This window comes from Oncorhynchus mykiss, chromosome 12 (genome assembly GCF_013265735.2).
Source record: "Oncorhynchus mykiss isolate Arlee chromosome 12, USDA_OmykA_1.1, whole genome shotgun sequence".
Classification (NCBI taxonomy): domain Eukaryota; kingdom Metazoa; phylum Chordata; class Actinopteri; order Salmoniformes; family Salmonidae; genus Oncorhynchus; species Oncorhynchus mykiss.
Genome location: NC_048576.1, coordinates 46,400,040 through 46,419,057, shown reverse-complemented (window position 1 = coordinate 46,419,057; position 19,018 = coordinate 46,400,040). Strand labels below are relative to the sequence as shown.

Below are 19,018 nucleotides of genomic sequence, written 5' to 3'. Positions count from 1 at the left end.
AACGTGTGACATGCGTATGAAAAGAGGTAGGGGGGATGCTTAGAACATTGAAGTGAGCACGCTGAGGCTTGACTACTATTTAAATGAATGTCCTTTTTCTTTTTGGACATTTATTCTTGGAGCAGAGAATCGTCCCACAATTGCTGACAGAGCACCAAACAGAGACGTCACTGCGTTCAGTTAATTTTAAACCACTGCAAAGAGAGCAACCCCCCACAAACATACAGTGTCGTGAAAAAGTATTTGCTCCTTTTCAGATTTTCTCTATTTCTCTATTTTGAGATCTTCAACCAAACCCTAATATTAGATCAAGGGAACCTGAGTTTACAAATAACAAAAAAATGGCAATTATTTATTTAAATATCAAAGTTATGCAACACCCAATTCTAACTGGTTGTGCCACCTTTAGCTGCAATGACTGCAACCAAATTCTTCCTGTAGTTGTTGATCAGTCTCTCACATTGCTGTGGAGGAATTTTGGCCCACTCTTGCATGCAGAGCTACTTTCACTCAGCAACATTTGTGAGTTTTCAAGCATGAACTAATCGTTTCAAGTCCTGCCACAACATCTCAACTGGGATTAGGTATGGACTTTGACTAGGCCATTCAAAAACTTCAATTTTGTTTCCTTTTATCCGTTTTCATGTAGATTTGACTGCATGTTTTGGATCATTGGATTTGTATTTATCATGGATCCCCATTAGCTGCTGCCAAGCTGGTGTGGTTACTCTTCCTGGGGTCCAGCAAAATTAAGGCAGTTTATACAATATTAAAAACATTACAATACATTCACACACTGTGTGCCCTCAGGCCCCTACTCCACCACTACCACATATATACAGTGCAAAATCCATGTGTACGTATGTGTATAGTGCGTATGCTATTGCGTGTATGCATGTGTCTGTGCCTATGTTTGTGTTGCTTCACAGTCCCCGCTGTTCCATAAGGTGTTTATCTATTTTTTAAATCTAATTTTACTGCTTGCATGAGTTACTTGATGTGGAATAGAGTTTCATGTAGTCATGGCTCTATTTAGTACTGTGCACGTTCCATAGTCTGTTCTAGACTTGGGGAATGTGAAGAGACCTCTTGTGGCATGTCTTGTGGAGTATGCATGGGTGTCCGAGCTGTGCGCCAGTAGTTCAAACAGACAGCTCAGTGCATTCAACATGTCAATACCTCTCATAAATACAAGCAGTGATGAAGTCAATCTCTCCTCCACTTTGAGCAAGGAGAGATTGACATGCATATTATTAATATTAGCTCTCTGTGGTCATCCAAGGGCCAGCTGTGCAGCCCTGGTCTGAACCAATTGCAATTTTTTGTCATTTTTTGGACCATTTTTTTGTCATTTTTTGTGGCACCTGACCACACGACTGAACAGTAGTCCAGGTGCGACAAAACTAGGGCCTTTAGGACCTGCCTTGTTGACAGTGCTGTCAAGGAGGTAGAGCAGGGCCTTACCACGGACATACTTCTCCCCATTTTAGCTACTGTTGTATCAATATGTTTTGACCATGACAGTTCAAATCCAGGCTAACTCTAAGCAGTTTAGTCACCTCATCTTGCTGAATTTCCACATGATTTAATACAAGATTTAGTTGAGGTTTAGGGTTTAGTGAATGATTTGTCCCAAATTCAGTGCTTTTTAAAAAAAAATATTTAGGAATTACTTATTCCTTGCCACCCACTCTGGACCACAGTTTTAACATAGGCCAGCCCTGTTGTAACCTCATATCCCAGCAATAATTTATTATATTACGGATGGGAAGAAAACACCTCAATTTGCTCAACTTGCCATTGGCTCAACCATTAGCTAAACTTAACCCAAGACAAACATTTTGACTATATTAGCCCACATAGCTACAAGGATGCACTTTCATTCTAGGTTTAAGATCTTATATTGATGTTTATAGAGACCCAAACTGATGTATAGAACAATCTTAAATGATCGACTTTGGTTTAGATACAAGCATCATGAAACCTTTAACACAATACATTTATTTGACTTGGTAAAACCTAACTTGCTTACTACTTTCAATGTGGGTTCTTCCTTCACAGACTCCATGAAATGACGACCTCTTCCTAAATCTTTGGCCAACTTAGTAATTTGGGGTTTCTTAAAAACAAGGGTGGCTAAACTTACCCCTTTGGCTCAATTTACCCCACACCCCTACAATGACGAGCAGAGAGGAAAGTGAATGTATCGCTATACCTGAGCTGAGTCAAATGACAGTAAGGTACTATGTTACACTGCAGCATAAAGCTACAATGGAGATGGTGAGAATGGATATGAGTTGGTGAGGGGGCTTCGACAGAGATATATTCAGAGATGGAATGTAATTTCTAAAGCGGAATTGTAGGGGAACCACAGCTGTGGCATGGATCATGGATGGGGGCTGCCCTCTCTTTCCCCCTGGGGCTGTCCATGGCTCGCTCCCAACAGGACATAATGGAGATGGATGAGCAGGGCACTGGAAGCTGGGCAAGCTGGGAAATGGGAGCGAACGGAACGAGGGAGAGAGGTCCTGTTTATCCTGTCACTGAGGAGGAGAGCTGGGGTGTGACAGCTGGATTAGGCCTACAGGGAGAGATAGCTGTGTGTTTCACCCTCTCTCTCCCCTCCATCGCTTGCTCACTCCCTCCTTCTCTCCATCCCCTCACCACCATTCCATATCTCACACACTGTGAGCAGGCTGGCTAGAGCTGGGCAGGTTTGTCACTGAATGTTGGCACGAGTATTGAAACAATAAGGACTTCGAATAGAGTCCAGGTCTGATTTGACATCCACTGCAGCAATGTCTGGTGCTGTTTTTGATCTTTTGGACATGTTATTGTTGTTGTGACAATACATTTTACATTCAATATTTGGTGGCATCGTTTTAATTACACACAAAAGCTGTCATCGCTCAGAAACAGCAACATTGTTACCTGATTTGTTTATCAATTAAAGTCAAATTGAGGATTCACAAATACAACCACGTTTGAGTTGGCATTGTGTACTACCTCCATCTCATCAGATTTTTTCATTTTCAACCTTTATTCAACCAAAACCTTGTTGTAGAAATATCACTCAAAATGAGACTTCACCATTTTTATGGTTAAACTCTAAATTATTTATCCAACAAAACTAATTTAAGATTTATTAAAATCTTAATTATGTTTACTATTTCCTTCCAAATCAGAGCCCTATAATGTGCCTAAGAATCTTGTTCTCTGTTTTGAATCCAAATCAATGCCATCTCCCATGTTGAATGGCATTGCCCTCGTGCCACTGCAGTCAGAAGTAGTTTGTGATATTCACCTGCTCCGGGGTGAAGTTTCCCCAGGTACATATCTGGGATCAGTTTCTCCTCCCTCAATCCTAACCTTAACCATCTGTACACACCAACTTACACCAATTTATCCTCAACTAAAATGTTAGGCTAATGAAGTGGAATGAGTAGTTGATGATATTGTCAATTGGTCGATATTTGATTAAGGATGAATGGGAGGGCCACTAGCAGTTTATCCTCAACTAAAATGTTAGGCTAATGAAGTGAAATGAGTAGTTGATGATATTGTCAATTGGTCAATACTTGGCTAAGGATGAATGGGAGGGCCACTACTAGCCTTCACTGTGCTTGGGCCCCCTGAAAAGGGTGTACTCATTCAGTCAAGGGTTTAAAGCCATTGGGAGGGTGTATGAATTTGCTAGAGGGAGTTTCAACTATATCTCTCACACCTGTCCATTCCTTTTACATCCACAAGGTGAAGTGTATGAGTGTATACCTTGGGGAGAAAATGCATTTGGTCTATAGTCCTGAATCTCTCATTGTGTTTGAGAATGAAGGGTTCTAAGTACCAATGTTATTTACAATGTTTGTTATTTATTCATCAAAACACAGAACTACTGACCTTTTCACCTTCAATCATGACTTTAAGCATGCTGGGCTGTCAAGCAAGCTAGCACTTCATCGCTAACATTTTGAGAAGATAATGACTGTGGTGCTTTTCATTTCGATCCACCCAAAGCTGTAAACAAGGTCATAGAAAGCAAAACACATCCCATGTGGCGTTTTCGCTAATATAATCAGCTTCCACTTTGATAACTCATCGTAAGACGCCAAAAACGGTCCACACTCCTGTTTTAGGTGTTCGCTAATCAGTGTGTCATTAACCTTGCTCAATTGCATCGTTTTCCATAAGCTGTCAGAGTAATTGATGTAATTGAACATTTGTGATAATAGAACTGTGAAAATCACTGAGCCACTCATGGTGAAATTGAACCCATTTGTGTCCACCGACTCACCACCAAATCCCCATAAATGTAACTTTGTTTTAGGAAAACATCACATTTTTGTCATTTTAGCAAGTACTCGTCATATCTAGAGCAACTTAAATCAAGTATAGTTTCACCAACTAATCACAGAAACTACATGGATGTCAATGATACTCATTGTTCTCCAAGATACATTTTTACCAGTCATAATCTAAATGGGACTGATTCTCTAGTTACTTTTACAAGAAATATTGAGAACATTTTCGGAGTGAAATGTGATTGTTTTTTGCAGGCGAGACGAGATTGAAAAGGAAAGAATATGTCCTCACTCCTCTGGAGAAGCCACAAAACTATTTTCTCTGCGCCTTCATCGAATTCAGATGTTCTATTCATCTCATAACGCGCCTTTACCACCTGTAAAATTCAACAGAAACAACAGAGGATGAGAAAGAAGCCCACATACGTTCCACAGCCAGCAAATCCATTTCCTCTCTAAATTAATTTATTTGAAATCTGTACCACCTGTCCATAGGATAAATTGGTGACTGCTCAATGGCGTTTCTAATGTTGCTGCTGCGATTAGATTTGCCCCTCATGAGTGGAATGTAATTATAATTTGTTGTACGAAGGCCCATGGTTTCCCTCCACCTATCAATCAATTACACACTGAGGAAATAACTAATTTCACACATCATGAGCTCAATAGATAGATGTAAATAGATGTACTATACGCCACACAAAGGAAAACATTGGATGATTGTGCTTGCAAAAGCACTGTTCATATACACACACTGTTGAGAACATTCTGTGTAGTTATTAGAACTGAATGAAATGCTCAAAAGGAGGGCAGAATTGTTACAGATCATTAAAGAGCCCCCAAGGTGTTATGGGAGGTAGAGAGGGGCTCGCTGAGAAGAGGCTGAAAGAGAAATCTGTAACACTTTATGTTCAAACTGTAAAAAGTGCCTTGCAAAGTATTCATCTCCCTTGGAGTTTTTCCTATTTTGTTGCATTACAACCTGTAATTTAAATGGAAATGTAATGTACATACACAAAATAGTCCAAATAGGTGAAGTGAAAAAAAAAAATAACGGAAAAGTGGTGCGTGCATATGTATTCACCCCCTTTGCTATGAAGCTCCTAAATACGATCTGGTGTAACCAACTACCTTCAGAAGTCACATAATTAGATTGCACACAGGTGGACTTTATTTAACTAATTATCACATGATCTGTCACATGAAAGGCCACAGAGTCTGGAACACCACTAAGCAAGGGGCACCATCAAGCAAGCGACACCATGAAGACCAAGGAGCTCTCCAAACAGGTCAGGGACAAAGTTGTGGAGAAGTACAGATCAGGGTTGGGTTATGAAAAAATATCCAAGACTTTGAACATCCCACGGAGCACCATTACATCCATTATTAAACAACAAACATGCCAAGAGAGACCTGCCCACTAAAACTCACGGACCAGGCAAGGAGGGCATTAATCAGAGAGGCAACAAAGAGACCCAAGATAACCCTGAAGGAGCTGCAAAGCTCCATAGTGGAGATTGGAGTATCTGTCCATAGTACCACTTTAAACCGTACAATCCACAGAGCTGGGCTTTGCGGAGTGGCCAGAAAAAAAGCCATTGCTTAAGGAAAAGACTAAGCAAACACGTTTGGTGTTCATCAAAAGGCATGTGGGAGACTCCCCAAACATATGGAAGAAGGTTCTCTGGTCAGATGAGACTAAAATTTTGATTTTTGGCCATCAAGGAAAATGTTATGTCTGGCACAAACGCAACACCTCTCATCACCCCGAGAACACCATCCCCACAGTGAAGAATGGTGGTGGCAGCATCATGCTTTTGAAGTGTTTTTCATCTGCAGGGACTGGGAAACTGGTCAGAATTGTAGGAATGATGGATGGCACTAAATACAGGGGAATTCTTGAGGGAAACCTGCTTCAGTCTTCCAGAGATTTGAGAATGGGACGGTGGTTCTCCTTCCAGCAGGACAATGATCCTACGCATACTGCTAAAGCAACACTTGAGTGGTTTAAGGGGAAACATTTAAATGTCTTGGAATGGCCTAGTCAAAGCCCAAACCTCAACCCAATTGAGAATATGTTGTATGACTTAAAGATTGCTGTACACCAGCGGAACCCATCCAACTTGAAGCAGCTGAAGCAGTTTTGCCTTGAAGAATGGGCAAAAATCCCAGTGGCTAGATGTGCCAAGCTTATAGAGACATACCCCAAGAGACTTGCAGCTGTAATTGCTGCAAAAGGTGGCTCTACAAAATATTGACTTTGGGGGGGTGAATAGTTATGCAAGGTCAAGTTTTCTGTTTTTTGTCTTATTTCTTGTTTGTTTCACAATAAAAAAGTATTTTGCATCTTCAAAGTAGTAGGCATGTTGTGTAAATCAAATGATACAAACCATTTAAATTCCAGGTTGTAAGGCAACAAAATATAAAAAAATGCCAAGGGGGGTGAATATTTTCTCAAGCCACTGTAGCCCCTGTTATTATGCTCAGTGCATTATATGACTTGCTTTAACCATTCATAAGGGTGGGTGTTAACTGGGGACGATGTATTGCCTAGCTACGCTAGTGTGGGACTGTAATTTGACTTTTATTTTGATAGCGGATGCTGTGGCTCGGACTATAAAGTGCAGGAGTTTCTGGCATAGCTTTAGTTTAGGGTAAGTTTCCATAGCAGGGGCCAGCCCTCTGCTCATAAGATTGATCCTTATATTTTATTTGTCCCCTGAAGATGTGTGGTTGCTCTTATTAAACCTTGGAGACAATATCTGAAGTCGCTGTGTCCACGGATTATTATTCTTTATCCTGGCCTTACACTAGTGTCATCCAGAGTGTCTCTTCATTAGGTTGCTAACAAGCCAAAAGCACGCTGAGTATAGCTAGGTATCAATCAAGGGCAGGAAGCTATAGTGAGTCTTGTCCAAAACTGAGATTTTTAGGGAAAAATGGTATGTTACAGAATGTAGGGTACTGGATAGTTTTCATTGGGTTGGGTTTATTTCAATCCTGCACACAGATAGCAGTACCCAAGTAATCATTAATTTGGAGCGCAACTACATACAACCTGATCGTAATGCCCAGCACACTGACCATGGCAAATTTGGTTTGACTTTGGATATCCCTATAGGGCTAGTTAGGGACATTCAATACATTTACACAATGGACAATATTTAATCATTTCAATAGATCCAAATGTAAATGACATTAAAACCTCAACAAAAAAACTAAACTATAATAACCTTGCATACAAGAGACACCCACATCAAAGCATGCCTCCAAGTCCCAAACCTCATTCTCGGGTAGCATTTCCTAATGAGGATGATTGAAACCTAAGGCTAAATCAGTAAGTTCAGCCCCTCTTCAAGTATGTTGAACCCACAATCATGGCATTGCTAGCACTACACTCTTAACAACTGGTCCACACTGGACCACTTGGTCAGCCAGCTTTAAAATGCTACGTGAGAAAGCAAGGACCAACTCCAGTATTCTCAGAGAGGAGGAATAGGGTTATTTTCAATCATATGAAGTGGTCTGGCCATCACTAGCAATGGGGAGAATGGAACATTGCCTTCTGTTCATTTACAAAGCTCTCCTACAGAAACTACCTTACTAGCTCAAATCGCTCCTGATATATAGAAATATAAAATATCCCACTCGCTCCCAGGAATAGCTAATATCCTTTTGTCACCTAAGATCTAGACAAAACAGCCTTTAGGTTTTACATGCCACATACAGTACCAGTCAAAAGTTTGGAGACGCCTACTCAAGAGATTTTCTTTATTTGACTATTTTCTACATTATAAAATAATATAGAAGGCATCAAACTATGAAATTACACATTGTGATTCGTGTAGTAACCAAAAGTGTTAACAAACCAAAAATATATTTTATCACTGACAGTGTCACCAGAAAAGCACCATCACACCACCTTCTCCGTGCTTCACGGTGGGAACTACACATGCGCAGATCATCCATTCACCTATTCTGCATCTCACAAAGACACAGCGGTTGGAACCAAAAACCTTACATTTGGACTCATCAGACCAAAGGACCGATTTCCAACGGTCTAATGTCCAATGCTTGTGTTTCTTGGCCCAAGCAAGTCTCTTCTTCTTATTGATGTCCTTTAGTCGTGGTTTCTTTGCAGAAATTTGACCATGAAGGCCTGATTCCATATGTGTTATTTCATAGTTTTGATGTCTTCACTATTATTCTACAAGGTAGACAATAGTTTTTTTAAATACACTGCTCAAAAAATGAGGGGAACACTAAAATAGCACATCCTAGATCTTAATGAATGAAATATTGTTATTAAATACTAATATTAATATTTTTTCTTTACATAGTTGAATGTGCTGACAACAAAATCACACAAAAATGATCAATGGAAATCAAATTTATCAACCCATGGAGGTCTGGATTTGGAGTCACACTCAAAATTAAAGTGGAAAACCACACTACAGGCTGATCCAACTTTGATGTAATGTCCTTAAAACAAGTCAAAATGAGACTCAGTAGTGTGTGTGGCCTCCACGTGCCTATATGACCTCGCTACAACGCCTGGGCATGCTCCTGATGAGGTGGCGGATGGTCTCCTGAGGGATCTCCTCCCAGACCTGGACTAAAGCATCCACCAACTCCTGGACAGTCTGTGGTGGATGGAGCGAGACATGATGTCCCAGATGTGCTCAATTGGATTCAGGTCGGGGGAACGGGCGGGCCAGTCCGTAGCATCAATGCCTTCCTCTTGCAGGAACTGCTGACACACTCCAGCCACATGAGGTCTAGCATTGTTTTGCATTAGGAGGAACCCAGGGCCAACCGCACGAGCATATGGTCTCACAAGGGGTCTGAGGATCTCATCTCGGTACCTAATGGCAGTCAGGCTCCCTCTGGCGAGCACATGGAGGGCTGTGCGGCCACCCAAAGAAATGCCACCCCACACCATGACTGACCCACCGCCAAACCGGTCATGCTGGAGGATGTTGCAGGCAGCAGAACGTTCTCCACGGCGTCTCCAGAATGTCACGTCTGTCACGTGCTCAGCGTGAACCTGCTTTCATCTGTGAAGAGCACAAGGGCGCCAGTGGCGAATTTGCCAATCTTGGTGTTCTCTGGCAAATGCCAAACGTCCTGCACGGTGTTGGGCTGTATAAGCACAACCCCCACCTGTGGACGTCGGGCCCTCATACCACCCTCATGGAGTCTGTTTCTGACCATTTGAACAGACACATGCACATTTGTGGCCTGCTGGAGGTCATTTTGCAGGGCTCTGGCAGTGCTCCTCCTGCTCCTCCTTGCACAAAGGCAGAGGTAGCGGTCCTGCTGCTGGGTTGTTGCCCTCCTACGGCCTCCTCCACGTCTCCTGATGTTCTGGCCTGTCTCCTTGTAGCGCCTCCATGCTCTGGACACTACGCTGACAGACACAGCAAACCTTCTTGCCACATCTCGCATTGATGTGCCATCCTGGATGAGCTGCACTACCTGAACCACTTGTGTGGGTTGTAGACTCCGTCTCATGCTACCACTAGAGTGAAAGCACCGCCAGCATTCAAAAGTGACCAAAACCTCAGCCAGGAAGCACAGGAGCTGAGAAGTGGTCTGTGGTCCCCACCTGCAGAACCACTCCTTTATTGGGGGTGTCTTGCTAATTGCCTATAATTTCCACCTGTTGTCTATTCCATTTGCACAACAGCATGTGAAATGTATTGTCAATCAGTGTTGCTTCCCAAGTGGACAGTTTGATTTCACAGAAGTGTGATTGACTTGGAGTTACATTGTGTTGTTTAAGTGTTCCCTTTATTTTTTTGAGCAGTGTACATTTACATCCTGGAATGGGTAGGTGTGTCCAAACTTTTGACTGGTACTGTACATGGAATTAATTTCAGGGCACTCTGAGATTAGACTCCCGAGTGCCTTTTAGTCACTTGAGTGCATTGGTGGGAGACCTGTTCATAGAGGAGTTCACAAAGGATTTCTGAAGTCTTGATAGGTTGGGAAACTGTAGGAGAGACTGTTGGGGTAACTACTGTATTTGATTGATTATGTTATTATCTATTGATTGCATTTCGTATTTGATGTGTGTATTATGTATGCATAAAAACAAAAACAGTAAATATAGGTAAACTGTTATTTTCTAATCTAGGAAACCTGGTGACTGGCTTTGATTAAATAGTAGCCCATAGTCAGTTCAACTCTTCTGCGGCTGCTGACCATGTGACTAATTTTCAATATCTAAATTTTCCCTATTCTGTCTCTTCTGCAGTCTTCTTTTTTATTTCTCTCTCATAGCTGCTTTGTATCTTTTGATCTCTCTCTGACTCTCTCTCTCTCTGTTCTATACTTTCAGGATTTCAGTGTGTGATGAGGACAAGTTCCGCCACAATGAGTTCATCGGTGAGACGCGCATCCCCCTCAAGAAACTCAAGCCCAACCAGACCAAGAACTTCTACAACTGCCTGGAGAAACAGCTACCTGTAAGTTATCTCCAAATTGCCTTTTTCATCTACCCATTTAAAACCAAAATGAGGCATATCCAGGAAAATTAAGCATATCCTAAGTTAAATAGCTTATTTTGTCTCCACTGCTAAGTTAAAATAATGTTATTTTATGTGCAGATAATTTGCCTAAATACCTTTTGTTGCAAGACAGCAATACTGTATGTATCCTGTTATTAATTTGTTTAATGTTTTCACCTTTATTTAACCAGGTAGGCTAGTTGAGAACAAAGTTCTCATTTACAACTGCGACCTGGCCAAGATAAAGCAAAGCTGTGCAACACAAACAACAACACAGAGTTACACATGGAATATACAAACATACAGTCAATAACACAATAGAAAAAGTATATATACGGTGTGTACAAATATGGTAAGATAAGAGAGGTACAATAAATAGGCCATAGTGGTGAAATAATTACAATATAGCAATTAAACACTGGAGTGATAGATGTGCAGAAGATGAATGTGCAAGTAGAGATACTGGGGTGCAAAGGAGCAAAAAAATAAAAAATAACAGTATGGGGATGAGGTAGTTGGATGGGCTATTAACAGATGGGCTATATACAGGTGCAGTGATCTGTGAGCTGCTCTGACAGTTAGTGAGGGAGATATGAGTCTCCAGCTTTAGTGATTTTTGCAATTTGTTCCAGTCATTGGCAGCAGAGAACTGGAAGGAAAGGCAGCCAAAGGAGGAATTGGCTTTGGGGGTGACCAGTGAGATATACCTGCTGGAGCGCGTGCTACGGGTGGGTGCTTCTATGGTGACCAGTGAGCTGAGATAAGGCGGGGCTTTCCCTAGCAAAGACTTATAGATGACCTGGAGCCAGTGGGTTTGGCGACAAATATGAAGCGAGGGCCAGCCAACGAGAGCATACAGGTCGCAGTGGTGGGTGGTATATGGGGCTTTGGTGACAAAAACGGATGGCACTGTGATAGACTGCATCCAATTTGCTGAGTAGAGTGTTGGATGCTATTTTGTAAATGATATCGCCGAAGTCAAGGATCGGCAGGATAGTCAGTTTTACTAGGGTGTGTTTGGCAGCATGAGTGAAGGATGCTTTGTTGCGAAATAGGAAGCCAATTCTAGATTTGATTTAGGATTGGAGTTGCTTAATGCGAGTCTGGAAAGAGAGTTTATAGTCTATCCAGACACCTAGGTATTTGTAGTTGTCCACATATTTTAAGTCAGAACTGTCCAGAGTAGTGATGGTGGGCAGGTGCGGGAAGCCATCGGTTGAAGCGCATGCATTTAGTTTTACTTGCATTTAAGAGCAGTTGGAGGCCACGGAAGGAGAGTTGTATGTCACTGAAGCTCCTCTGGAGGTTTGTTATCACAGTGTCCAAAGAAGGGCCAGAAGTATACAGAATGGTGTCGTCTGCGTAGAGGTGGATCAGAGAATCACCAGAAGCAAGAGTGACATCATTGATGGATACAGAGAAAAGAGTCAGCCTGAGAATTGAACTCTGTGGCACCCCCATAGAGACTGCCAGAGGTCCGGACAACAGGCCCTCCGATTTGACACACTGAACTCTGTCTGAGAAGTAGTTGGTGAACCAGGCGAGGCTGTCATTTGAGAAGCCAAGGCTGTTGAGTCTGCCGATAATAATGGGGTGATTGACAGAGTCAAAAGCCTTGGCCAGGTCGATGAATACAGCTGCACAGTACAATCTGTTATCGATGGCGGTTATGATATCGTTTAGGACCTTGAGCGTGGCTGGGGTGCACCCATGACCAGCTCGGAAACCAGATTGCGTAGCGGAGAAGGTACGGTGGGATTCGAAATTGTGGGTGATATGTTTATTAACTTGGCTTTCGAAGACCTTAGAAAGGCAGGGTAGGATAGATATAGGTCTGTAGCAGTTTGGGTCTAGACTGTCTCCCCCTTTGAAGAGGGGGATGACCGCGGCAGCGTTCTAATCTTTGGGGATCTCAGACGATACGAAAGAGAGGTTGAACAGGCTAGTAATAGGGGTTGCAACAATTTTGGCGGATCATTTTAGAAAGAGAGGGTCCAGATTTTCTAGCCCGGCTGATTTGTAGGGGTCCAGATTTTGCAGCTCTTTCAGAGCATTAGCTATCTGGATTTGGGTGAAGGAGAAATGGGGAGGCTTGGGCAAGTTGCTGTGGGGGGTGCAGGGCTGTTGACCGGGGTAGGGGTAGCCAGGTAGAAAGCATGGCAAGCCGTAGAAAAATGCTTATTGAAAATCTCCATTATCGTGGATTTATCGGTGGTGAACGTGTTTCCTAGCCTCAGTGCAGTGGGCAGCTGGGAGGAGGTGCTCTTATTCTCCATGGACTTTAGTGTCCCAGAACTTTTTGGAGGTGTATGTGTGGGAGGTGGAACAAACGGGTTAGCTAAGGCATATTGAGCAGGGCTGGAGGCTCTACAGTGAAATAAGACAATAATCACTAACCAAAACAGCAATGGACAAGGCATATTGACATTAGGGAGAGTCATGCGTAGCCGAGTGATCATAGGGTCCAGTGAGTAGCTAGGCGGGCTGGAGATATGGCGATTCAGACAACTAGCGGGCCGGGGATAGCAGATGGGCCTTAGAGGGACGTCGCAACGGAATGAGTCTGTTGTAGCCCCCTCGTGCGGTTACGTCGGCAGACCAGTCGTGATGGATCAGCAGGGCTCTGTGTAGTAAAAGGGTCCAGGCCAATTGTCAAAATAGGTATTGTAGCCCAAGGAGTGGCTGATGGACCTCTTCAGCTAGCTGGGAGATGGGCCTAGCATAGGCTAGCTCCAGTCTAATTTGTGCTTGCTTTCGGGACAGAGATGTTAGCCAGGAGTAGCCACTCGGATAGCAGCTAGCTTGCTGCGATGATCCAGGTGAAAAGGTCCAGAGCTTGTGGTAGCAATCCGGAGATATGGAGAAGAAGTCAGATATGCTCTGGGTTGAATCGCGCTGTGCAGACTGGCAGGAACCTGACTGCTACGCAATCTTGGAATAGAAATAATACATGATGGACCTTAAAACTATACTATTCTCCTGTATCTCAGTCCATTTCGCTCTGACATCACTCATCCATATGTATTTAGTCTTAATTCATTCCTACTTAGATTGGGGGGTATTGGGTATGTTGTGTAATTTGTTAGATATTACTCGTTAGATATTACTGCACGGTCGGAGCTAAAAGCAAAAGCATTTCGCTACACCCGCAATAACATCTACTTATCACCTGTATGTGACCAATAAAATTTGATTTGATTTGAAAACATTTCATATACCTGTGCATCCCCTTTTAACACACTGTAAATTAACTTCATGAAACAACCACAGACATTTCAATGGAGCACCAATTACTGAGGGCTCAGTTCAACACTGCCTCTCTCCCTGAATTAAGCAGGTTTACAACATTGAGAACTGGGGAGAATGACAGTCTCTCATAATCTACACAAGGAATTATATTTACTCATGGGCTTTTAACAAGGACTGGCCATGGATGCCCGAGGCATTTGTTTTACTCATAAGCTACTTACTTAGCGCACTGGAGGATGTTTCTAGCTATTGTTGTTATTTTACAGTACTGTCGCTAGTCATGTAGCTCCACCTTAATTGGAATTTAACTCAAGCTCTACGAAATGGATACTTATTTGAGCTGCAACATTTGATCCTCCAAACTTTCTCCACATCTGGGTTGCTGTTTCCAAGAACCTTAGTTTGGGAGCTTTCCTTCTTACGAAAGACTGATTGATAGGGATTAGCCCTTAATTAATATTCACTCTTTTATCCGAGCGGGTCGTTAAAATCTCCTAATTTCATCGGGTTTAAGAGCGCTCACAAATGTGTTTTCTCTTACAATCAACAACACTGGAGGGAATCTGCTCTAACTACTCAGAGAAGGCTTAGCCCAGTCTGACTGAGCATCACTGTCTTTCTTTCCATGCTGGCTTTACAACGTGCAGCCTTTTCATCAGCCTGTGGATTACTGAGCTACGTGCTGACATTATGTGTGTTAATGTGCTGACCTTCATGTCTTAAAGTAATGATTGACTGTCGTTTCTCTTTGCTTATTTGAGCTGTTCTTGCCATAATATGGACGTGGTCTTTTTCCAAATAGGGCTATCTTCTGTATACCACACTTACCTTGTCACAACACAACTGATTGGCTCAAACGCATTAAGAAGGAAAGAAATTCCACAAATTAACTTTTAAGAAGGCAAACCTGTTAATTGAAATGCTTTTTAAGTGACTACCTGCTCATGAAGCTGGTTGAGAGAATGTCAAGAGTGTCCAAAGCAGTCATCAAGGCAAAGGGTGGCTACTTTGAAGAATCTCAAATATAAAATGCAAGACAGCTTTGCGTTTTTAATGAGAGAAGATATGCAAAGCTTTTGTTTTTAGGCCTGAGACTTCATCTCGGGCATACCAACATCATGCCAATATACAGTGGGGCAAAAAAGTATTTTGTCAGCTACCAATTGTGCAAGTTCTCCCACTTAAAAAGATGAGAGAGGCCTGTAATTTTCATCATAGGTAAACTTCAACTATGACAGACAAAATGAGGAAACAAAATCCAGAAAATCACATTGTAGGATTTTTAATAAATTTATTTGCAAATGATGGTGGAAAATAAGTATTTGGTCAACTACAAACAAGCAAGATTTCTGGCTCTCACAGACCTGTAACTTCTTCTTTAAGAGGCTCCTCTGTCCTCCACTCGTTACCTGTATTAATTTAACCTGTTTGAACTTGTTATCAGTATAAAAGACACCTGACCACAACCTCAAACAGTCACACTCCAAACTCCACTATGGCCAAGACCAAAGAGCTGTCAAAGGACACCAGAAACAAAATTGTAGACCTGCACCAGGCTGGGAAGACTGAATCTGCAATAGGTAAGCAGCTTGGTTTGAAGAAATCAACTGTGGGTGCAATTATTAGGAAATGGAAGACATACAAGATCACTGATAACCCTCCCTCGATCTGGGGCTCCACGCAAGATCTAACCCCGTGGGGTCAAAATGATCACAAGAACAGTGACCAAAAATCCCAGAACCACACGGGGGGACCTAGTGAATGACCTGCAGAGAGCTGGGACCAAAGTAACAAAGCCTACCATCAGTAACACGCTACGCCGCCAGGGACTCAAATCCTGCAGTGCCAGACGTGTCCCTCTGCTTAAGCCAGTACATGTCCAGGCTCGTCTGAAGTTTGCTAGAGAGCATTTGGATGATCCAGAAGAAGATTGGGAGAATGTCATATGGTCAGATGAAACCAAAATATAACTTTTTGGTAAAAACTCAACTCGTCGTGTTTGGAGGACAAATAATTGAGTACCTACTGTGAAGCATGGGGGTGGAAACATCATGCTTTGGGGCTGTTTTTTCTGCAAAGGGACCAGGACGACTGATCCGTGTAAAGGAAATAATGAATGGGGCCATGTATCGTGAGATTTTGAGTGAAAACCTCCTTCCATCAGCAAGGGCATTGAAGATGAAACGTGGCTGGGTCTTTCAGCATGACAATGATCCCAAACACACTGCCCAGGCAATGAAGGAGTGGCTTCGTAAGAAGCATTTCAAGGTCCTGGAGTGGCCTAGCCAGTCTCCAGATCTCAACCGCATAGAAAATCTTTGGAGGGAGTTGAAAGTCCGTGTTGCCCAGCAACAGCCCCAAAACATCACTGCTCTAGAGGAGATATGCATGGAGGAATGGGCCGAAATACCAGCAACAGTGTGTGAAAACCTTGTGAAGACTTACAGAAAACGTTTGACCTCTGTCATTGCCAACAAAGGGTATATAACAAAGTATTGAGAAACTTTGGTTATTGACCAAAAACTTATTTTCCACCATCATTTGCAAATAAATTCATAAAAAATCCTACAATGTGATTTTCTGGATTTTTTTTCTAATTTTGTCTGTCATAGTTGAAGTGTACCTATGATGAAAATTACAGGCCTCTCATCTTTTTAAGTGGGAGAACAATTTGTGGCTGACTAAATACTTTTTTGCCCCACTGTATCATCCAAACACTGGGCTTCTCGGGCATTATCTCTTAAATAGAAGATATACAAACCTCAGACATTCTGACAATTCAGTGTGCATTCCATTTGATCTGTCCCCCTACCAACTTCCAATTTACTATGTCAAGCTTTCTTTCTCTTTATGTGCTCACCCTCGCTCTCGCTCTCTCTCTCCATCCATTGCCCTCTTTGGTCTGCATTTTGTTTTGTTGTTATTTTTTAAAGTTTAAACCAGTAGGCTATCTAAGGGTGTCTCTGTGAAGCCCTGTGCAAACGCTCTATGAGGGTTACGTAAACGAGACAGAGTAGTCACACAGCGGGGCTGGAATCATTAGAGACGCTTCCTGCACAGCCAATTAGCTAGCGTCATTAGCAGAGAATTATGGGCAAAGTGCATTTCCGATAAGGTGGAAAGTGAGTTGGCAAATTTGCACATCTTAGATTTGGAATGTAATCGAGACGAATAGACACACAGTATTAAAGGAACTGCGAAGAGTTGCTCTGTCCCTGTGCAGTCACTCCTGACAAGTATGGACTTGGACTATCATGCATGGAGATTGATTATAGGTGTGTTCCAAGAAGTCCACAGCAATACTTATTTTGCAAATAAAACTCCAAATCAAGTCACACCATTCGATTGGGTTCCCAATCTGATCAATGGACATTTTGCATTTGGAAAAGAAGCCCATCTAAAAAAGCCCTTACTGAAAACTTGGTCATCAACCCTAACTGGTGGAGCTGCTATGTGCATCCCACTCAGTCCCCTCCACCAGGTTCCTCATGTAATGGGTTGTGGGTGTGAATGTTAACTATTGTAACTTCTGGTGACTGCAAGTGTTCCTCTAAACTGTTGATCAACTGTTGGACCTCATGAAGAGCCACCTTGGATCAAAATGTTCTAAATAAGGGTGGTATAGTATACAGTATATAATGGGCTGTGCGTAAGACTATGTTTCTATCGAGCACGACACTTTCACTATGTACTCACTGTGCTCCTTTCCTTTGACCACTGTGTGTCCCCACTCCTTTACCCGCAGATTGACAAGACAGACGACAAGTCCCTGGAGGAACGAGGGCGCATCATGATCTCCCTCAAGTACAGCTCCCAGAAGTCTGGCCTGGTGGTGGGCATCGTCCGCTGTGCCCACCTCGCCGCCATGGATGCAAACGGCTTCTCAGACCCCTATGTCAAAACGTGAGTTTGTCACACAGCCTAGCGTCAGCACATGTTCCCAAACGCATGTACTTCAGAACTCTAGTGGTTCTGATTTTTACTCATCATCCCTTAGGTCTATATGGAATCAATCTTTGGTTTCCAATTTTCTCTGTTTTTATTAAACAAATAAAAGTTAATTCCATTTGGAAATGTTGAATGATACACTACTAGGCCAACACATTTTAATCCTGGTGTTGAAAAACAGGCAAAGATGCAATTCTGCATCTCCTATCTGCCAATATGTAATGATGCAAGAAATTCAGATTACCATGCACAAAATTACACAAGAAAAATAATTACATAATTTACATTTAGCCAAAATTCCTTGCTATGCCTAGGGCTTGCAATCATTATCCAATTGCCAGCAGACCAGAGCAAGGTCCAAATGGAGTCCTTGGAACAGAACAGATAGCAGCAGTGTTTCGGCAGTGAATCTCATGAAACATGAAAGAGATGTACTGAGCAAGAGGCCATCCTGAGGGCTGCAATTATGAACAAGTGTTCTTTTAATCACACCTGAACATTACTGCACTTCTTTCATCTTGCTGAACGATGGAAGTGAAATTAACACATGGCTCTGGTGAGAACTCGAAAGAGCAAAGGAGGAAGAAGACTCATTGGAAGAGAGGATGGCAATTCCAACCAACGATTGAGAACCGCTCCCCAAAGCCCGAAAGACTCGCAGCCCAGATAATAGATTTACAAATGTCCTCTTTTGCGAGCTTGGAAGAAGATCTGTGTCCCAAATGGCACCCTATTCCCTATAAAGTGCATTACTTTTGTCCAGAGGGACCTGGTCAAAAGTAGTACACTACATAGAGAATAGGGTGCTATTTGAGAAGCAGTGGAAAAGTATTTTCTGTTGAATAGAGAAGGAGAGCTGAAATGGTTATCCTGTCCTCCGACACTCAATCGTTATGTCATGGCTGTCTAACACATCATGTAGTGGCTGTCTGGCTTCAGAAGGCTGCCAGACACTGAGTCGCTCCACCCCACTGTGTTAATGAAACGCTGGGCTTTTGTACTTGGCCGGTA

The 19,018-nt window shown here is 42.5% G+C and overlaps 1 protein-coding gene across 3 annotated transcripts in view; it reads left to right on the top strand.

Annotated features, from left to right (window-relative positions):
• The window catches only part of LOC110537698 (double C2-like domain-containing protein beta), a 307,080-nt gene that overhangs the window by 270,524 nt on the left and 17,538 nt on the right, over positions 1-19,018 (top strand). For all 3 annotated transcript variants that reach the window (XM_021623935.2, XM_036937658.1, XM_021623936.2), the window contains 2 exons: positions 10,642-10,768; positions 17,805-17,962. In XM_021623935.2, coding sequence (XP_021479610.2) covers positions 10,642-10,768; positions 17,805-17,962 — 285 coding nt within the window. The remainder of the gene's footprint in view (positions 1-10,641; positions 10,769-17,804; positions 17,963-19,018) is intronic.